Source organism: Vipera ursinii (assembly GCF_947247035.1).
Source record: "Vipera ursinii genome assembly, chromosome: 3".
Classification (NCBI taxonomy): Eukaryota; Metazoa; Chordata; class Lepidosauria; order Squamata; family Viperidae; genus Vipera; species Vipera ursinii.
Window position 1 is genome coordinate 37,488,233 of NC_139516.1, and position 23,119 is coordinate 37,511,351.

A 23,119-nucleotide genomic window follows, 5' to 3' on the forward strand; every position below is an offset into this window, starting at 1 on the left:
AAAAGTTTTGAGGTCGCGGCGAAAGGACCGGAGGTCCGGGGCCATCCGAAGCTCAAGGGGGAGTTGGTTCCAAAGGGCTGGTGCTCCCACAGAGAAGGCCCTCCCCCTGGGGGTCGCCCGCCGACATTGTCCGGCCAACGGCACCCTGAGGCGGCCCTCTGTGTGAGCACACTGGGCGATGGGAAGTTGTCCCCGGTAGCAGACGGTCCTGCAAATATCCCGGGCCTAAGCAATGTAGGGCTTTAAAGGTAAGTACCAGCACCTTAAATCTCGCCTGGAAGACAACTGGTAGCCAATGCAGCTCACGCAGGAGGGGTGTAATATGGGAGTATCGGGATGCTCCCATCACTACCCGCGCGGCCGCATTCTGCACCAGCTGAAGCTTCCGGGTGGTCTTCAAGGGCAGCCCCATGTAGAGAGCATTGCAGTAATCTATCCGAGAGGTAACGAGTGCATGAGTGACTGTACGTAGGGCATCTCGGTCCAGATAGGGGCGCAACTGGCACACCAGGCGAACCTGGGCAAATGCCCCCCTGGCCACGACTCCAATATGATCTTCAAAACTGAGTCGTGAGTCCAGGAGGACGCCTAAATTGCGCGCCCTATCAACGGGAGGCAACACCTCTCCTCCCATAACAAAAGATGGAACCTCTTGGACAAGTCGAGATGCCGGTACGTAAAGCCACTCAGTCTTGGCTGGGTTGAGCTGGAGCCTGTTCTTCCCCATCCAAATCCGTACCGCTTCCAGGCAACGGGACATCACATCGAGGGCATCACTGGCTTGGTTCGGGGTGGAGATAAAGAGCTGGGTATCATCGGCATATTGATGATACCTCACCCCAAAACCACGGATGATCTCACCCAGCGGCTTCATATAGATGTTGAACAGGAGGGGCGAGAGCACTGACCCCTGAGGCACCCCACAATTAAGGGGCCTAGGGGTTGACCTCTGCCCTCCTGTCAACACCATCTGCGAGCGGCCCGAGAGGTAGGAGAACCACCGTAAAACGGTGCCTCCCACTCCCAACCCCGCAAGACGTTGCAGCAAGATTTTTATTTATTTTTATTTTAATTCCATTTATATCCCGCCCTTCTCCGAAGACTCAGGCGGCTTACAAGCTTAGCAGTAGCCTTCATTCTATGTATATGCCTGCTTATTAGGGCTTTCACCACCCACAGCGGCATTATTACAAAGTCAGCTTAATTGCCCCCAACAATCTGGGTCCTCATTTTACCTACCTCGGAAGGATGGAAGGCTGAGTCAACCTTGAGCCTGGTGGGACTCGAACCTGCACTAATTGCAGGCAGCTGGTGTTACTTAAGGAGGCATTAGCCCACTGCTCCACCAAGTTACCATGGTCGATGGTATCAAAAGCCGCTGAGAGATCTAAAAGGACCAGGACAGAGGAATAACCTGTCTCGGGCCCGCCAGAGATCATCCACCAGTGCGACCAATGCCGTCTCCATGCTGTACCCGGGCCTGAAACCTGATTGGTACGGATCCAGATACTCAGTTTCCTCCAGGACCAAAGGGAGCTGCCGTGCCACCACGCTCTCAACAACCTTCGCAAGAAAGCGAAGGTTGAAGACAGGACAAAAGTTGTTTAAGATAGCTGGATCCAAGGCAGGTTTCTTGAGGAGGGGCCTTACCACTGCCTCCTTCAAGGAGGCAGAGAAGCACCCCTCACTCAAGGAAGCATTTATAACTGCCAGGAGCCAGAAGACAAAAATTATTCAAAATTGTTACTAGCAATATATTCAATTTATATTCAACTATCTAAGGATGCAGCACAAGCAACTTGAGAATGGATCAACTCCTAGATAAGAAAAAGATTAAGGTGGTTATAAACAGAATAAAAAAATATAAAGATCTGGAATCAGTTTAGTTTCATTTGTCTTCACTGCAGAAAATGTAGGAAAGATCCCCAGGCTTACAGTGACATTTTCAGTATATCTAAATGAACTAGTCTTGACAAGAAATTGAGTTCTATCTAGGCCTTATTAAAAAGTAAAAAATAAACAGTTCAGTTAGTATCTACTAAACATTCTTAAAAAACTAAAATGTGAAATTGCAGGTGCTCTAACAAGTATATATCTCAGAATCTAGCTTTATCTGAGACAATAAAATGACTTCTCTCCTGCAGAGCTGAATATGCATTGTTTAATGGGAAACTAACAGGGATGAAACAGAAAAAATGTGAGAACCTAAATAGAAATTGGAGAAATTGTGAGATACATTAGACTAAGGCCATGAATTGCCATTTCACATATGTAAAAGCCATGGAGAATATCACATCAGCCTAGAACAGGCTTCATTTTTTTTTTGCCCCACATTGCGTGCTGTCTCTTATACTTGGATGGCAGACACAGGGAAACTAAGCAGTGTGGTTAAGCAGTTGGTGTAATTTTTCATTAATTAAAATATATAATTCAGTCTCAGTCTGGATTCTAGTATTGAGGTAGGTATGATTACATAACTTTGGTAATGAATTCTCATTGTATTTGGAATTTTGTTCAACTTGTAAATTTTGAAAAATGAACAGAGCTGAGAACAGCTCCTAACCTTTCCTGTCTCACCAAATTGGACAATAGAGGACTAGCTACATTGTCTCTCTAAGGAATAAGTATGGCCTGTCCAGCTTAAGGGAGACTATAAGACTATTCTTAAAAGTTCTTGCTTGACCACAAATAGATAGTTATTGCAGTTTTAAATATATATAATGTCTAGCTAGGAAACAAAGTTGATGTTTTCACAATCTCAGATACGTATGGAAAATACTTATCTATTTTGATTGAGATACAGAAGTGGGATGGATTTGATCATCAAGACCATTCTACAAACAAAATGGGAGAATACTATATCTTTTCAATTTCATGAAGGACCAACATTTTTCAAATTTTCTGAAACCATGTATCAGTGAAGAAATTCTAAAAAAAATACAGTCTATCCAGTTAAAATCTATTTTCATAAATTAGCTGAATGGCAGTGAATGCAGAAAAGAGCCTGAAGCAGGCCTGTAGTCTAGCCATCTGAGTGGTGGTGAACATGGGAATGCTACAGTGAATCACTAGTGGTTTGTAGTCTTCATTAACAAAAATCTCTGAACTGAACTATGGTATTCTCCTCAATTGCCTGATATGACTGACACGACTGACTTTGCCGTAGTTTTAATCCTTCTTATGATGGTGGGCTCATATTGTGTTTAAGACCTTGACCACTGATCTATTACAACCCTAGGAATTTATTATGTCTCTATGCTATTTAATACTGTATCTACATTAATTCATCATGGGATATCTGGGCAGGGTCAGGGGCCTCCAACATAAGCCCAACAAGAGGCCCCTGATTAAGTTCTTAGCTAAGTTTTTTGTGGGGTTAGGGAGGGGGGAGGGAGAAGACTATGGTTGCGCGGGAAAGGCACGCCTTCCAGCCACCATAACGCATGCCAGGCCCACGACCGTTCGCGACGGCGTACAACGAGGACCAGTCGCCGATAACACCCAGTGGCGTACTGACAAACATCCCATCCCTAGGATGGTGGGGAATGGCAGAAGGTGCACAGACAGAGGGCCATATCGTCACCGGGAGTGTCATATCCGCTCTGTAAAAGTGGTGAGACGCTCCGACCCTCTGTTCTCCCCCGGAGGACCCGGGAGCAAAGGTGCGCCCCCTCCCATGCTAAGGCTGGTCTACCTGAATGCAAGGTCCGTAGCTAACAAAGCTCACCTCATTCGTGACCTAGTGGAGAGCGAGCACGCGGACCTGGCTTGCATCACGGAAACCTGGCTGGGCCCAGAGGGTGGTGTTCCCCTGGTTGACCTCTGCCCGCCAGGTTTCCAGGTGCTCCACCAGCCTCGGGCTCATGGGAGGGGTGGGGGAGTGGCAGTTATCATCAGGGAATCCCTTAGCCCGCGAGAGACCACCGTCCCTCAGATGGTCGGGTGTGAGTCTCTCCTACTGAGATACGGCCCAGGGGCGCAGTTGGGCCTGCTGCTGGCGTACCTACCACCTAATCGTGCAGCGGCGGCCCTGCCCGAGCTACTCGATGCCCTCTCAGGGTTGGTGGTTGAATTCCCAAGACTCATGGTCTTGGGCGACTTTAATCTACCGTCCCTGGGAGGATCGTCCGAACTGGCTCGGGAGTTCATGGCTTCCATGGCGGCCATGGACCTGTCGCAAATAATTTCTGGACCGACTCATGAGAGAGGCCACACCCCAGACTTGGTGTTCTTGTCTGGATGGTGGCGTGATGATATCGGTGGGGGTACCACAACTGTTACGCCCCTGTCATGGACCGATCACCACCTCCTGCGGCTAGACTTCCCCCTTGCCACCCCCCACCGTGGGTGCACGGTGCCAGTCAGATGGTACCGCCCTAGGCGCCTAATGGACCCTGATAAGTTCCAGGCAGCGCTTAGGGACACGCATGCACTCCCTGCTCACAGCTCGGCGGATGCCTTAGTGGAAGCCTGGGAAAAGGCAGCCACGGAGGCTCTGGACCGAGTTGTACCCTTGCGGCCTCTGACCCGGCGCAGATCCCAGCGAGCCCCATGGTTCACCGAGGAGCTCCGGGAGATGAAGCGTCGGAGACGGGGCCTAGAGAGCCGTTGGAGATCCAGCCGATCCGAATCCGACCGATTGCGACTAAGAATCCTCACCAGGTCTTATCTCGCTGCGATAAGGGTGGCAAAATCCAACTATTTTTCCACCCTCATCGCGTCCGCAGATAATCGCCCGGCTGCCTTGTTCAGGGTGACTCGCTCCCTATTAAACCAAGAGGTGAGGGAGGAACCCTTGCAGGGTCGAGCCGAGGAATTCGGTCAATATCTGCTGGATAAAATTGCTCGGATTCGAACTGGCCTGGACTCCAACTGGGCTGAGATGGAAGAACAAGACATGGACAGTCTTGTCGACGTCATCTGGGAAGAATTTGATCCTGTAACTCCTAAGGAAGTGGACAGGATTATGAGAAGGTTGAGCTCCTCCACATGCTTACTGGACCCGTGCCCTTCCTGGCTGGCCTATGCAGCTCGAGAGGGGACACGTGGCTGGTTCCTAGCGGTCATCTCTGCTTCTCTGAGTGAGGGTCACTTCCCCACTGCCTTGAAGGAGGCGGTGGTGAAACCTCTCCTCAAGAAGCCCACCTTGGACCCATCCTCTTTGAATAACTTTCGTCCAGTCTCCAATCTTCGCTTCCTCGCGAAGGTTGTTGAGAGCGTGGTGGCGCACCAACTTCCTCAGATCCTGGATGAAGCGGTTTATCTAGACCCGTACCAATCGGGTTTCAGGCCGGGCTACAGCACGGAGACGGCATTGGTCGCTCTGATGAATGATCTCTGGAGAGCCCGGGACAGGGGCCATTCCTCTGTCCTAGTCTTATTAGACCTCTCGGCGGCTTTCGATACCATCGACCATGGTATCTTGCTGCGACGCCTCAGGGGACTAGGAGTGGGAGGCACGGTTCTGCGTTGGTTCTCCTCCTTTCTCCAGGGTCGCTCGCAGTCGGTGCTGACAGGGGGACAGAGGTCGACCCCGAGGCCTCTCGCTTGCGGAGTCCCTCAGGGGTCGGTCCTCTCGCCTCTCCTGTTCAACATCTACATGAAACCGCTGGGTGAGATCATTCGCAGTTTTGGAGTAGGGTACCATCAGTATGCTGATGACACCCAGCTTTTCATCTCAACTCCAAGCAATATCAGTGATGCCCTAGACGTGATGTCCCGCTGCCTGAAAGCGGTCCGGGAATGGATGGGGAGGAACAGGCTTCAACTGAACCCGGACAAGACTGAATGGCTGTACGTTCCGGCAAACCAGGATATTCAGAATGTCCCATCGCTTAACATCGGGGACATGTTACTACCCCCTGTTGATAGGGCCCGCAACCTGGGTGTCCTCCTAGACTCGCAGCTCTCCCTAGAAGACCACATAGGAGCTGTGACCAAGGGGGCCTTCTCCTGGGTATGACTAGTTCGCCAACTACGGCCTTATCTGGACCTGGATTCCTTACGTACAGTTACCCATGCCCTTGTGACCTCTCGCCTAGACTATTGCAACGCTCTCTACATGGGGCTGCCCTTGAGATCCACTCGGAAGCTTCAGCTAGTGCAAAGTGCAGCGGCACGGACACTCTTGGGAGCCTCCCGATACTCCCATATCACACCTCTCCTCCGTGCGCTGCACTGGCTTCCGGTTGCCTTCCGTGTGAAGTTCAAGGTGCTAACAATGACATACAAAGCCCTACATGGCATGGGTCCGGACTACCTACGGGAGCACCTTCTGCCGATGTCAGCACCCCACCGTCCTGTGCGCTCCCACAGAGAGGGCCTCCTCAGGGTGCCACCGCTCAAGGAATGTCGGCTGGTGGCCCCCAGGGGGAGGGCATTCTCAGTGGGTGCGCCAGCCCTCTGGAACAGCTTACCAACCGAAATCCGGATGGCCCCCGACCTCCGTACCTTCCGACGCGACTTAAAAACTTTCCTGTTCCAGCAGTCCGGCCTGGCATGATAGCGTTAATTGGGGTCCCAGTTTGTTTTCAATATTGTTTTTATTACTTTTTATTGTTCATCTGTATACCTTCCTTCCTCTGTACACCGCCACGAGTCCCTCGGGAGAAGGGCGGTTTATAAAAACTAATAAATAAATAAATAAATAAATAAATAAATAAATAAATAAATATCTACCTACAGCTTCCATCGGTACATTTTCAACTCCTAATTCTACTGCTCCTTGTTATCCGATACCCGATTATTGTACAAACTGGGTAATGTCGTGGTGATAATTTTAAGCAATCATACTTATTATAGAACTACAACTCAATTACTTTATATTTCAACCCTGAGCCACATATATTCTCTGCTATTGCAAATATTTTATATTTGCCTTCTCCAACATTCATCCTCTGCAAGCAACTACAACTGAAGTATATACGCTTCTCTGTTCCCACAACAAAATAAACCTCTAGCAACATAAAATTAAAATCCCATTCAGAGCATATAGAGCAGAGTTGGCAACCTTCTTCAATACAGGGGCCAGAGGCCACGCTACCACCATTTGTCCCTCCTTGTCCACCTCAAAGCTTGCTTTCCCTATAACCAAGGACAGGGGGGGACTGGTAAAGCCATTGTCAAAATAACTAGCCAAGGAGGTGGTGAATCCTTTCTTCTGTCTCTCATGGGGATAATGAATATATTTCTTTTTGAACCTTAGGATGGACAATTTTTGGTGGCAGGCAAGTATGTTGCTGACCCCTTAAGAAGAGGAATGTACCGTAGTTCTGGCCTTGAAATGAAATGATTGCTCAGCCCTGGAAAAATAGAAAGTGTAAGAAAAGGACTCAGAACAGCCTTGTCTTAACCTTACTGTCTTTAAAAGAGAACAGTTAATGGTTTGGAGAAGCTTTTAAGATTCTGTTAATATTCTCTACAATAATACTGTAAAGAAGTGTTCCTGGAATCCAACCAGTATCTGTTTCTTCACCTGATCTACCTCAAAGGGCTGACAGAAAACAAAATACCTACACCAGGTGTCCCCAACCCCCGGTCCGTGGACCAGCACCGGTCTGCAACCTGCCTGCCACCGGTCTGCACAAACAAGTAAAGCCCCATCCGCAGGATCCAGGCAGTACGCAAAACCATATCCCTGGTGCCCAAAAGGTTGGGGACCTCTGACCTACACCACCCACAAATCTCAATTCTTCTTTATAATGGTAAAGCAAAAAAAAAAATAATGCCAAAAATTCCACACAGAGAAGAAGGGATATTAAAACAACTAGACAATTCTCAATATGCAAAGGTAAATGCTACACACTAGCTTAAAAAAATCTGACATTTAAAGAGCTAGTAGTAACTGACTTAGAAAGACATTTTAGCACTGCAGTAAATAAGTCACAGAAACAATATAACAGCTGGGGGGGGACATTTTTATACTAGATACTAATCCATTAGGAACTGGATTAAATATAAAATACCCAATATAATGTTATTATGCAAATGTATCATATGTCATCATATAAATACGTTATTGGTACTGTTATTCCAAAAAAATAGATATAGAAAATATGCAAAAACTGACAACTGAAACTATCAGGTAGTCAAAGCAATTATTCTATGAAAAAGGAGAAAAACAAATGGGAACATTATGGAAGTGTAAACAGTTACATAAGGTATGGAAAAAGTGATCAGAGAAAATCTTTTCCCTTCCTAAGAATAGCAGAACCAAAGACTGATTGTAGTAGCCAACTGAAGCTGAGCACTCAAATATCTTACATAAATAAAATATATATTCACACCACACATAATTAAATTCTGGATTTCATTTCCACAAATGTGACACTGCAATTTTAATGAATCAACAAGAACAAGGCAATTAAAAGCTATTGGTCATGATGAGTGTAATATGCTACTTTAAAAAATAAGAACACTATACTATTAAATGCATTGAACATAAGTCTTTTTTTACAGTGTAACTATGTTATACTGGTTGGAAGAAAAAGAAAATTATTAGTTTCATAAATTGTTCTGCATTTAAATTATGTTTTCAATTTCATTACAAGTAACTGTAATTGTGCATTCACTATTGTAATCCCCAAAATAATAATCACATGTCAATCTGAAGACTTATAAATACAAGCAAAGCAAAATGCTTAATTTTACAAGCTATTAGTACATCATAAGTAAAAGTCTAATTTTTGTTTCCATCTCAGAAGAAATAGAAGCAGTAGCTGAGTAGTTACATTGTGTAAAACATTAAAATTAAACAGAGAATTTAGCTTACTGCCCTAAAGACACAACTATACTTTATGTACTCAATATAGGCTTTTATTTTAGATATTCTTAGCTTTTGTTAATTACCCCGTATCAATATAAAAAGATTTGCAACTTATACCGAAAATTTAAAAAATATAAGGCAAAAAAATTAGACATTATCTTATAATGCAAAATAATTTTATAACACAGAATAATGTTCATATAAAAGCTGCTAGGTCAAAATACTGTTTAGTATTTGTTTCAGGTCAATAGATCATTTTTATTCTGAAAAAAATGTTTATATAGATTACAACAGTTTGTTTAGTTTAATTTGATTTATACTGTTTCCTAGAGCGAGAAGGAATGTTAAAATAAAATTACAGTTAGCAACACATCCATGATAAAAGGTTAACCTAAAATTTAAGAAGATTGATTTTGCCTGAAATTTAAAACAAATACATCCATTAACAATGACAATTTATTCTTCAATTGACCATGAAATGAAGAATCACTGAGTTTTTCTCTGGTATTTGTATTACTGTTCTGCAGATGTGCAAATTTTATCCAAAGAAACAGTGAATTCCAATAATAAGTAAGCAACCTAAATGACCTTAATAACTGTCATGTTCAATCACTAACTATCCCCAAGGATAGTTTTAATATTATGTTTTAATAAACCCTGGTATTCTGAAAACTTCATTTTCATAACCTACACAAACAACCAGATTTGCTAAGAATTCACCAGATTATGAAAACAGCAGGGAAGGTTAAAACAGAAGGTTAATCACAAGTTATTACCTCACAGATTTTAAAAAAAAATCAGCTCAACAAAACAAGAAATCAGAAGTGAGGTTATGAGCCATGTAATATTAATCTATTTTACTGAAAAGGGCTGCAGGGTCTACACCACAGATGCAGCATGCAAAAACCTGTTTGTTCAAGCATGAAGTTGAGTTACAACTGTTCCCTTCCCCCTTCTCCCTAGCACTGAGAATACCTGGAAAAGAAACTTAAAAAAAAGATACATTACCATGCAAAAGTAATTGTTTTTTTCTTATCAATTCTGGAGGAATTAAAAAAAAATCTAACTACAACTAATCAGAAAAGACAGCATTAGCATCTCAAATATTAACTATTTGTTTCAGCAGAAAGCTTTCACGGTTAAATATTTTTGATTAACTATACTGCCAAAAGCCAATATTCTACACAGGATAATTAAACCATTAAAGGGGGAAAAGAAGCCACTAGGTTGATGATGACACCTAACGTTGTACAGCCAAACATTAATGGAGCAAACCACATAAAAAGCTATTAAGGTCCTTGGCTACCACAAAGCCTAACAACCACTCTAGGTTTAAAGCAGTTCTTGTAAATGGAAAGACTTCAATAATCACACCAGCACTGGAGCGGAAGATAGATACTGGAGTAAACAGGAAGGGCCAGGTCTGTTCAGGGAAGGGATTTAGCAGATGTACCAGAAGGGGTGACAGTGTCTGGGTCAGATTTACCTTAAGGGGAAAACAATAGGTGGGAGAGAGCTGTAAAAAAAAGGACAAGGAATATAAATGAGACAGACAACCCAGAAAAATCGGGCAGGAGCGTTGCTGGAAGTAAGGAAGAAAGGTGGCACATGCAGAGTGATGAATGCCCTGAAGGATAAAAGATACGGCAGAAAGATAGGATAGGTTAGTCTTCAAGAGAAATAACAAAATTTGCAAAAGCTACGTCCTGCAGCAGGGAGGTGAGAGAAGCGGCAGAAAGGGAAGGAACGATAAAAGAGAAAACGTTACCCTGTCGGCAAATAGCAAGGGTGGGGGAAGACTCTGGGTGGTGCTAAGGGTGGCTAGGAGTGCTCTGGGCGGAGAAGAAGAGAGTAGTCGCGATCGAGAAGAACGAGAGGAGGACTGGAAAGCATGGACAGTTAAGACCGGGAAAGACCCACAATGGAGGTTGGGGGGGGGAAGAGAAGCAGGTGCGCGGGGTGGAGCCGCGGGCGGTGACTTCGGGACCGGCTCCCACCCCTTTCGCAGAGAAAGAAAAGGGGTGAAAAAGAATCGCCCCTTCCCCGACACACACACGCTTCCGACGACCATTCGCTCGGACGCACTAACCTGGTCGCACCGTCTTGAGGCGCACCGGCTCCCTGAAGTGGCGGATGACGGCTAAGGTGTCGCGGTGAGTGAGGCCGCTCACCGGGGTCCCGTTTACCTCCAGCAGTACATCCCCGGGGCCAGGGGGCTTCCCTGAAAGCAAAACAGACCCGGCTCCGCCGCCGGAGTCGGCCGCCGTCAGCAGGCGGGCCCCGAGGTAAGGGAATTCTCCCCGCTCGGCGCCGCCCCGCAGGAGGTCGGGGTCTGGGCCGGAGCCGCTCCCCCAGGACACGGAGCACTCCTGCACCTTGCTGAGCCAGTGGCGCTTCCTCCGCAGCGTCTTAGACATGAGGCCGCACCATGGGCGCCCCTCCGCGCGCGCGCGCCACCCTGTTCCTCCGCCGCCGCCGCCGCCGCCGAGCTCGCCTTACGGACGGTTGGCCGAGCGGCCAACCAGACGTCCGCGCGCGCACCCTCCCACCTTCTTCTACCACCGCCGGCCGCGACTGCCTCCCAACTGGCGCCCTCAACGCGGCGATGAGGACACGCCCCCTTGCCTTCCTCGGCAACACCTCTTTTTTTCCCCCTGGCGTTGTGTTTAAGCCCCGCCCGGCAGTTCACGGGCGGGGCTAAATGGAGTGACGACCAAAAAAAAAAACACCAAAAAAAAAAAACAACAACACAGAACTTTCAGGACTGGGACTTTGTTAGGACGTAGAAGAGGGGTCTTCAAACTTGGCCCTTTTATGACTTGTGGACTTCAACTCCCAGAATTCCTCAGCCAGCAAAGCTGGCTGAGGAATTCTGGGAGTTGAAGTCCACAAGTCATAAAAGGGCCGAGTTTGAAGACCCCCTGACGTAGAACTTCTAAGCGAGCGAAGCACAGAACAGCGCTATAACTGCTCCTTTGACTGCTCCACCCAACACAGTTTTATTCAACATGCATCCTGCGGGGCCCTCCTCATGCCCTTGACGCTGCACTGTCCGCCTCCTTCCGCGCGCCATAAAGCTTAATCCCTTTGGCCCGGAGAGCGAGAGAGCGGGCCGCAGGGAGGCACCAGTCGTTCCTTGTGGCTGCCTTTAACACCACGTGTCCGCGCGCGCGCTCCCTCCCTCTGGCCATGCGAAGATTGTACCCACAAAGAAAATGGAGGTACAGGGAGAGAGTGTGCACTTTTAGTGCCCCAAAGCCGGGCACCGAGTCGTGCAGCTCGTCCTCTGCAGTGCCCGGAGATAACGGGTGAGCAAATGGAGGCTATTCATCGTTCGCCTTCGCCTGCAAGCTCTTCTGAAGAACAAGCCTCCCCCTCGGCAGTCCATTATTCTCTCTGGACCGTTGTTTGAGCCCCATTTCCAATCAGGCGAGCGGACCGCAGCGGCTGATTCTGTTATATTCTTCTCCCTCCTTCGGGGCAAGGGAAGAGAAGAGATAAGAAAAGGAGGGGCCGCTGTTCTGCTTAGTGCCAATAGCTGGCTCAGAGCCGCTGCGCTAGCACAGCCTTTTCCAACTAGTACTCTTCTTGTGTTGGACTACAACTCTCTTGAATTCCCTGGACCAGGCCCGGGGTTTAGGATATGTAGTAAAAGGTATCTAGTTGAAGGCGGAAATCTCAGCAGGACAGCCGACTTCCATCCTTTGAGCTGCTTTGTAAAAACAAAAACCCTACTCTCCTTGTATTCTTATAAACACATTGGAATTTACTTAATGTAAAGAATAGGCTAGGTCAGGGGTAGGCAACCTCGGCTCTTTTATGACTCATGGACTTCAACTCCCAGAATTCCTGAGCCAGCTTGGCTGGCTCAGGAATTCTGGGAGTTGAAGTCCATGAGTCATAAAAGAGCCGAGGTTGCCTACCCCTGGGCTAGGTCAAACCTAGTGCCTGCATTCTGCATAGCTTTTTTGTAGCTGACATTTCCATAAAGGAAAGTGCTCAGAGTCACTGGGAATGTAACAGAATATAAATTCAATACATTTCTGTTGTTATTATTATAGAGCAGTGCCCCAGTAGCATGATTTATATCAATTGATGTTCAGAGGCATAGTGATGTCTGATTCTCGATATATTGTATAGCCATCAATAGAGCAAATGGAGCACCAGAAAGCATTCTGTGGTATCTTTGTCACCCTCTTTTCAAGCAGTTATGAAAAAGTACAGCTGCATTTCAAGGTTCATCATTGAATCTGCTCAGTGATGTGTGTGAATTAGAATGCTGAACGACTCAGGAGATCCAGGTTCTAATCTATATAATCTCTTATCTCTGCCTCATAGGGTGATAGTTTTTGGAAAAAGTGGAAGAGGAATTGCTATGTATATCACTTTGAATCCTAAAGAAAAGCAATATAAGGCAATTCAAAAAGAAGAAAACTTTATGTTACAAATCAAAATATGTATTTTATCCAAAGTATCCATGTATAGAAGTGACATTAAGGGGGAAAAAATGCTCACAATTATTCTTTATTAAATCTTTCCCACTAAGAACAAGGAAAATAATGTTAAATATTAGTTATGATACCTGTTTTTTAAAAAGAAATGCAGATACTAACTACTATGATATGTGCTTTTCTTACTATAATAACGTGCTATGAATTGTAGCTTCCGTTTTCTTTATATTTCTGCTCATTAATTTGTACATATTTATAATCCACTTTATATCCATTAACTAGTGAAAATACATGTACGTATTCCTGATTCTTTAAAAAAAAATAATCATTCTATAAGTAGAGAGAGTTTGGTCTAAATGTGCTGCACAATCACTACTTCAATATTTATTTTGTGAAATTGCCACGCTTTCAGTGTTTGGCATTATACACTGTAGTTTGATACTTCCATCCTCCATTAGATCCTGCAGAAGAGGCATGCTCCAGGTCCTGTCTGTTAGGAAACACCATCTGATGGGGCCCAGGAAGAGAGCCTTTTGGAACAACTCCTTTCCCATCAGGAATCAGATTGGCCCCATACCTATTGACTTTTCATAAAGCCCTAAAGAGGTGGGTTTGGCACTAGGTTTGGGGATCTGTGTGGGTTGTAGAGCAGTATTATATTTATTTTTTATACTTCGGCTGCATATTGTATGATATGGTTTTTATATAGTTTTGCATATATGATTTTATATTACTTTGTTTCATATTTTTGTTGTTATAAGGCACCCAGAACCATGTATTAGAAATGGGTGACTATAAAAATTGAAATGATAAATCAATAAATTTTGAAATTCTTTATTATAGAGTTATGAATATCCAAGATACATATTCTTGGATGTTCATATTCCTTAGAACATATTCCCTATCCAGAAGAGTGAAGTTTTATCAGTACTCCTATTATTACCAAGCGGAAGCTTACAGAAAGTGATGAGAATATCTACAGGATTATGGTAAGCACAGAAGAAGAATTTGTAAAAGTTCTAACCATACTATGCCAGCAGATTTGTAGAACAACACAGTGAGCAGCAGATTAAAATAGATCAGTGTATATTCTAATACCAGAGAAAAGAAACAAAACAAAGCATGCAAGCTATTGTACCATATCTTTAATTTTGCATGGTAGCAAGATAATGCTTAAGAATATCCATCAGAAATTAGAGCCCTACATGAAAAGGCAGATGGCAAATGTTCAAACTGGCTTGAGAAAAGAGTAAGAAACAATATACATTATTGGATACCTTGATATCTATCAAGGATTATTGGATCCCTGATAGACTTCTATAAGGTGGGGGGGGAAAAGGATGACCAGCAATAAAATAGGTAAAGGTAAAGGTTCCCCCGCACATGCGTGCTAGTCGTTTCCGACTCTAGGGGCCGGTGCTCATCTCCGTTTCAAAGCCGAAGAGCCAGCGCTTGTCCGAGGACGTCTCCGTGGTCATGTGGCCGGCATGACTAGAAGCCAAAGGCGCATGGAACGCTGTTACCTTCCCACCGTGGTGGTCCCTATTTTTCTACTTGCATTTTTACATGCTTTCGAACTGCTGGGTTGGCAGAAGCTGGGACGAGTAACAGGCGCTCACTCTGTTACGCGGCACTTGGGATTCAACCCACCAAACTGCCGACCTTCTGATCGACAAGCTCAGCGTCCTAACCCGCTGAGCCACCGCGTCCCTATAGCAATAAAATAGATGCACTCAATAATAGCAGAGATGGGTGCACTGTGGAAGACAAAAAGTAGGTTTTCTGGAGAAAATCTATGACTCAGAGGCAACATTGATGGTATATCAAATTTTCTATTCAAACTGCCTTTTTTTCCTTTATTAAATTTATAACTATATCAAATCATGATTGGGAGAATGGGCATCTTTGTTTAGTACCTATTTTTATAAAAATACTGAGCAAGTCATTAACTTATTAACTCTAATAATGGTACTAATACTTTAATATAACTTTCAAATCATTCTAGAAATTTGATATTCAAATTCATGTATTCTAAAGTGGAAAATAGGAATGGCCAACATTGATTGTCAAATGCCTTTGTTGCATCTAATGATAATACAGATAGCCCTCGAGCTATGGCCATAATGGAGCCTGTCCACTATGTCGCAAATGATGACAACCTTTAAGAGAGACAGTCTCACTCTTCCCCACTGCCTTTAGAGGAGCCTTAGCTGGGTATTAAAAACAGTCAGACAAACTGCAAAAAGCTTTCCAAGGACTCAGCTTCTGCCTCGTCCATTTGCTGCATGTCTTGTGTTCTAGCCGGCTGAATTTCAGCTGATCTTCAATTCCTTTAACTCCCTCAATCATCTTCTCAAGCTGAAAAATATTTTCCTTCCTTCCTTCCTTCCTTCCTTCCTTCCTTCCTTCCTTCCTTCCTTCCTTCCTTCCTTCCTTCCTTCCTTCCTTCCTTCCTTCCTGTATTTAGCCTGTCAGTCACTCATCACAGTAAGTAACTTACAGATTTTGTCACTCTCATCCAGGCATACAGTAAATTTAGTAAATGAGGTTTTTAAAAGGGATACAGATTGAAGGGCAGAGGTGGAGAGTTTAGTTTCAGCAACTAATTTGGGGGGGGGGGAGAAAGTACAAATCTGTCCCCCTCCCCACCCTTTTCTTTGTTTTCTTTTTTTGAAGAAATGTGAGTTTCTGGGGGAAGGAGGGAATAAAGCAGGGAAAGGATTTCAGACGTTCCTCCTGAAGCTGCCGCCTGTACATGCAGGAGGCTGGCTTTCCCAAAGCCTAGCAAGATCCAGGAGATGTCCTCCTGGTGGCCAGCTGATTGGAACAGAAAGCTCCAAAATCAGCGACCATTTCTTCAAGGAATTATCAGAGTGCTGAAAATGGTGCTGCTTCCAGGAAGCATGTGGAGCAGGCCCAAATGCTGTGGTGTCCTGGCGGGACAGGATAGGGGGAGAGCTAGATCAGGGTGGAGGGATGCTGCAACACCCTACTAGGTCATAAGGGTGAATTACCATGGGGATGCTGCAGCTGCCTTAACTTTGAAATAGAGTCATGTGTATCTTTTGGGGGGAATTTATTGTATTTCCAAATGGTTAGTAAATGATCTATCATATGTAAAAAACTACCTGTACATGGCTTTCTTTGTGGCAGTTGGTAAATGAAAGCTACATTGTTAAGTGAGCCAATTGTTCACTATGAGGCAGTTTTGCCAAAAACCAGAAGTAAATTTTGGTTTTCAGCAAAAACATAAAACATGGTCATGTGACCACAGGATGCTGGAAATGGCCATAAATGTTATGTGGGTAGGTCCGCTGTAATTTCAAACAGTAAGTAAGCAATTGCTTGTGATTCATGAACTGTCTTGTATTGATCATTGCTTTTCTTGATTTTTATCCAGATTACGATAAAGACAATGCAAGTTATCTTTAATAAAACCTGTTTCATAAATGTATTTGGGAAGAATATTAGCCTTCCTGCTTCTTAATATGCTTTATCTTATTTTATTGTTTTGTATTTTGATCAGTGTTATATGAGTTGATAAGATCAAAGGCTTTATCTGCAAAAGTCTATATGTTAGGGAAATTCAGTGGTTTCATCTTATAATTTAACTTTCTAATGTTTCAAATTTTGTTGATTTTGTGAGTTGGAAGGTACATAAAAGAAGGTAGCATTCTTCAACTGGGGACTGGAAACTTTGTTTTTGACCTTTAACTCTGATTTCAGCTTGGAACATGTCAACACAAATATGCATACTGCCTATTGCTTTAAACTATGTCGTCCATCCTGCCATTCATCTATTTGGGTTTTCTCCACATTTAAAAATAAAAAAGAATAACAACCGGTTTGTTTGTTTTTAGCTTAATAAGTCTGCTTAGGTAATGCTTTTAATAGTTTCCTTATATATTTTGTGTTTGATTTTAAAAAAAATCCTTTCACTGCATACTTAACATTCATCTTTCCAGAATTATAAAAAAAATCCCTGCACAAATAAAAATTAACTTTGTTATAACAGGAGAGTGCAATTACTGTTGTTTGCATATGTAAATGGGTGTGTCAAAATAGCTCAAATACTTACATTCTTTTCTGGGACTAAAAACAAGAAGAGCAGGTAGTGTTACTGATTCCAAAAGAGGTATCTTCTCTGCAACAACAAAACAATTGTTTCAGTTCTACTGACTGACTCTTGAAATTCATATCCCAATAAAATTGCCAATATCAGCTTTGAACCTTGAGCCCTTTTTACCATTGAAAATTAAACGGATTTAGAAAATGTCTAATTTCTTTTTATTTTAAACATGGCAATAAACTCCTATCCAGATTAACCAGTATATAAGTGTTTCTGTACTCAAAGGTGTCCTGAACTTACTTGTCCAGTGTCTCTTTTTTTTCATCTTATATAAAACAGGTATAACAAGGAAGTCATTATGGTGATTTTTATTTTAATTGAGAATAAAATCATTTTCTAAGAGCTGCTTGCAAAGAGGAAATTTATTTAAAATTGTCATGAGCACCTAGGAAAATATTAAGTGAGTGTTGTATCATGTGGTACAATTGCATCAAATACAGAAACTGTGTGATTTGAATCTGCCTTGTTTATATTGAAGGCAAGTTTGACTGCATTCTGGCCATTTAGAGTAGATTTGGCGGTCTGCCAACAGATGTAAAAATAACTCACAAAATACATACTTCCTTTACGCTTTCACGATAAAAGTGAGAAAACTGAACATGTTCTTATAGTAAATATCTCAAGACATTAGGGATGCACTGTCAAGTCATTTTAATCTGTAAAAGTTATATTTTATTCTGAAATGGTAATATAAATGCAGATCAACAGATACTGCTTATTTATAGCAATTTCTCTGATCTACTGTATATAGTACTAAAACTCTTGGGCCTGCTGTTTGGAATCTTCAGTTGGATGAAACAGTTCCTCATAAAACAACAATTACTGAACCAAGGTACATCAGAGAGACTAAATTACAGAATGCTGTGATCCATTACTCCGGTGGGAATGGAATTTGGGGAAATTGTGGCCACTCCTGTGCCACTGCAGTGCTGTTATTACAGTGCTGCTGTGTTCAGCCATGGCCATGTGATTCCCATTTCCAATGCTCCCTGGCAGCCTCCCATAAATAAGTGAAGAAGCCAGAAGGGAAAATTGCAAGTTGTTCAGTTAAGTTTCTCCCACCTATGCAATCTTCCCAGAGTCTCTGTGCTCCAACCCACTTGCATACCCCACATATGCTTTCCAACCCAGCCCACAACCCCATATGCCCTGCCCAATCTACCCGGCATCTCTTATGCACACACACACCCCCACACACACCTTCCTGATTTATTTAGCATCCCCACACACGCTTGCTTATTCATGCTGTTCCTCTTTCACATCCCCATGCACTTTTCCCAACTGATACCAAACTCTGTTACGTTCTCCCTGACCAGGTGGCAATTTACGCACCCATGTACACTAGGATAATGGTGATCACCAAACAATAAAGTAAGGGAAGAAAACTAAAAAAAAAACTTCTTAAAAAACAAGAAAAAATGGCTAATATGTTTAAAATTATGGATTTTTGTCCAATCTTTTCTTAAAAACAGTTTTTAAACAGTTGAGTTTAAGAAAGACTAAAGTAGATACAATAGTTAATTTTTCCTTCCTTCCATGTTTTCTGAATAGAGATTGCTGAAGATTCTTTTCTTATAACTTCAGATGAATAAAGTACCTAAAAGGACTTCATGTATATGTAGATAGTTGAAATACAAGGGCAATTCAGAAATAAACCTTGGTTTGGTTATCAATGACAGACACAGATACAGAATTTTTATTATGCACATTAGAAAACTACAACATTACATTACTTTTTGACATAATCGCCATTGAAATTGAGTCACTTGTCATAACGTCTTACAAGGTTTGAAAATCCTTAATAGTAGTCGTTCAGTGCCAAATCTGGGCTATGTGTGTGTGGGTGGGGGGGTGATCAAAAACATCCCAACAGAACTGCTTCAAAAGTTCTTGGGTGCGTTTAGTGGTGTGCGGGTGAGCATTATCGTGAACCAACACCACACCGGAAGTGGTGCCATAGAAAATCCTGCCAAATGTGAAGATGCCAAAGGAGTACTGCTAGTGAAGTTCATGGAGCGTGGTTTGACCATCAGTTCAGAAGTCTACTTTGAAACGTTACTAAAACTCAGATGAGCCATCCATAACCAACATTGGGGCATGCTGACTTCTGGTGTGGTGTTGGTAAACTATAGTGTTCGTCCGCACACTGCTAGTACCCAATACCTTGAAGCAGTTCCATTGGGATGTTTTTGATCACACACACACACACACACACACACACACACACACACAAGCCGAGATTTGGCACTAAGCGACTACAACTAAGGAATTTCAAACTTTGTCAGACATTATAACAAGTGCCTCAATTTGAATGGCGATTATGCAAAAAGTAATGTAATATAGTTTTCTAATGTGTATAATAAAAGTTCTATATATGCAAGTGTCTGTCATTGATAATGGAGGTTTATTTCCGAATTGCCCTCATACATTCAGTAGATACTTAGAATACCTCAGGAAATAAGTAAATATTTGAAGCATAAAGATTTTAATACTATGTTTTATTACTGTACTACCTAAATTTATAAGTTTCCTTTATTTATGAAAAGCAATCATTTTTTGATAAAGATAAGTTCATAGACTAGAATCCACCATAGAGATTTGTTCCAGGTTCTTTATATTTATGGGTCATTAGCAAAGAATTATCTTTCACTTCTCTTAATTTTCTTGCACTAGTTGCAGAATGATACTTTTTAGTGGATTAATTCTTGAAATATGCCTCATTTGATAAGCTTCTAACAAAATTTGTGAAGACTTTTGACACCATTGTGAAAAATTCCTTAAGACAAAATTTATGCTTCAAGATTCTTATAATTAATTCTCTGATTCTTGACGTTCAATAGTTTTCAAAAATCATAGGTGTCTACAGTATATAGACAGCACTCACCATATCAGCTCAAATACTATTGTAATGACAAATATCTTTGCAACACACTCCAGTATTCTGTAGTTTATACATGCTATTGTAAAATAACCCCATCTCCATTTATTTATTTATTTATTTAAATTTATATACCGCCCTATTCCCATAGGACTCAGGGCAGTTTACAGGGAAAATTAAAAGTTAAAATACATCACATACAATTAAAATCGATTAAAACTAAGATTAAATTAATCCCTGAACTTAACTAAAACCCCATTAATTAAATAATTAAAACCCCTCAGTCTGGGCCAGACAGCTCAAAAAACCAAGTTTTCAAGTCCCTACAAAATGAGCAAAGGTCGGGGGCGGTCCTAAGCTCCGTGGGAAGCTGGTTCCAAAGGGCCAGCGCGCCCACAGAGAACGCCCTTCCCCTGGGAATAACCCGCCGGCATTCCTTAACCGGCGGTACCCTAAGAAGGCCCTCCCTGTGGGAGCGCACAGGACAATGGGAAGTTGATGCCGGCAGCAGGTGTTCCCTTAGATAATCTGGACCCAAGCCATTTAGAGCTTTATAGGTCATTACCAGCACCTTGAATCTCACCCGGAGGGCAACCGGAAGCCAATGCAGCTCACGGAGAAGAGGTGTTACACGGGAGTATCGGGAAACTCCCATAACAACTCGCGCAGCTGCATTCTGCACCAGCTGAAGCCTCCGAGTGGTTCTCAAGGGCAGCCCCATGTAGAGAGCATTGCAGTAGTCTAGCCGGGAGGTCACAAGCGTTGCAGTAGTCTAGCCGGGAGGTCACAAGCGAATGGGTGACTGTGCGTAGGGCATCTTGGTCCAGATAGGGCCGCAACTGGCGCACCAGACGAAGCTGGGCAAAAGCCCCCCTGGTCACGGCTCCTATATGATCTTCAAAATTGAGCCGTGAATCCAAGAGGATGCCCAAGATGCGAGCCCTATCGACGGGGGGTAACACCTCACCCCCCATCATTAGTAGTGGAACAACCTGGTTTATTCGAGATGCCGATATGCACAGCCACTCAGTCTTGGCAGGATTGAGTCGAAGCCTGTTTCTCCCCATCCAAACCCAGACCGCTTCCAGGCAACGGGACATCACGTCGAGTGCATCACTGGGTTGGTTCGGGGTGGAAAGAAAAAGTTGGGTATCATCAGCGTACTGATGATACCCCACCCCGAAACCACGAACCATTGCATATGTTTTATTGGATCTTCTTTGCTTGCTCACTGATTTTTCCTCAAAAGCATGTAATGATGATGATGATGATGATGATGATGATGATGATGATGATGGAAGGGATCTTGTAGGTCATCTAGTCCAACCTGCTGCTCAAGCAGGAAACCCATTTCAGACAAACAGCTGTCTAGTCTCTTCTTAAAAACTTCCAATGTTGGAGCATTCACAGCTTCTGGAGGCAGGTTGTTCCACTGATTAATTGTTCTAACTGTCAGGAAATTTCTCCTTAGTTCTAGGTTGCTTCTCTCTTTGGTTAGTTTCCATCCATTGCTTCTTGTCTTGCCTTCAAGTGCTTTGGAGAACAGCTTGACTCCCTCTTCTTGTGGCAACCCCTGAAATACACACAAACACACACACACACACACATACACACATTACAATAAATTGTGGTTTTATTTAATGGTGTGATTCTTTAAGGGTCCTAAATAAGTAACAGTCAATTAATTACAACTTGTAACAATTGTCTATAAATTCTTTATTTAAAATATTCCTCAAAAAGTACACTCAGAAAAAAAGTAATGCTTTTCCCATATAATGTAAAAAGAATATTCTCCTTCCCATGTTGTTCATTCCTTAACATTCAGAAACATCATACTGAAGAAGGTAATAGTGATGTTTATTTCTGTGAGGAATAATAGGTCTTATACTGCACCTAGATATTTCACTGCACCTAGACATTTCAGATGAATTCAAATAATATTAATTGAACCAAAAAATGAAAATCTTTTGGATTTGTTTAAACAAGTGGTTCAAATTTATGTGGTCACTAAGCGTTGACACTGACCTGGAGGCAAAAATCAAACAAGTTGTTCTACAATAATCTTAGCAATCAACAGAAAAAATATCAGCATGCTTTTCTTTTTCACATCATAACAGTAATTTGTATTTTCTCTACCTTTCTTCCACTGAAACAAGATTAATGCCATAATCCACAATTTTGGTCTACAGAGAATTCTTGTTAGATGGCTATCCTATATCTTATTCAGGAGAAAACTTCATTGAATATAGTAAATCTGCTGTTTGGGAATAAACTAGCTTATTGGAAACAGTATTTCTAAAGCTTGAAAAAAGCTTGAAAAATTAGTGACTTTTCTTAACAGTTCTGAATATTTTATAGACTTGCTGTTGATTTGAAACTTTTAATTTCTCAATAAATTGAATCTGAATAGTATCAGAAGGAAATTTGAACATAATTTCTGTGACTCATAGTTACCTTACAGTGAGACTGGCATATCTGATCTAGATATCTATGATCAAAATAAACAACTTGACAGATAAATGAAGCAAAAACAACTAGAGGGTCTCAACATAACTGGATACGGTACCTTAAAAGACAATGTAGACAAGTGGGCAGGCATCTGATGATTCTGGTCTCAGGTTCTCCTTTGATTATAGAAAAAAAATCTCTGCCAATTTTAACAAAAGTGTAGCTTTTCTGTATCCTTCTAAAATAGTAATTGAGGAGGTCATCATAAAATGATAAATTGCTGGATGCTCCCTATAAATGCTAAGGACATTTATAAGATTCTATTTAAATTCCACACACACCCCAACCCCAAATCCAGCACAAAAAATACTGAAAATCCTAGTAATTATTTGCTTCCCATCTTATCTGCTTCTAACAGGCAATAATGAAGCCCTCAGGATTTCTGCAAG

The 23,119-nt window shown here is 42.8% G+C and overlaps 1 protein-coding gene and 1 long non-coding RNA gene across 4 annotated transcripts in view; one reads left to right on the forward strand and one right to left on the reverse strand.

The window, feature by feature from the left end:
* Nucleotides 1-11,470, reverse strand: part of MAGI3 (membrane associated guanylate kinase, WW and PDZ domain containing 3) — a 117,419-nt gene extending 105,949 nt beyond the window's left edge. For all 3 annotated transcript variants that reach the window (XM_083359734.1, XM_083359733.1, XM_083359735.1), the window contains exon 1: nt 10,854-11,470. In XM_083359734.1, the coding sequence (XP_083215860.1) occupies nt 10,854-11,181 (328 nt within the window). In that variant the 5' untranslated portion in view covers nt 11,182-11,470. The remainder of the gene's footprint in view (nt 1-10,853) is intronic.
* LOC310638569 overlaps nt 10,652-23,119 on the forward strand; it is a 56,815-nt gene continuing 44,347 nt past the window's right edge. The window contains exons 1-3 of the long non-coding RNA XR_014492130.1: nt 10,652-10,917; nt 13,674-13,821; nt 14,059-14,204. This is a non-coding gene — a long non-coding RNA (uncharacterized lncRNA). The remainder of the gene's footprint in view (nt 10,918-13,673; nt 13,822-14,058; nt 14,205-23,119) is intronic.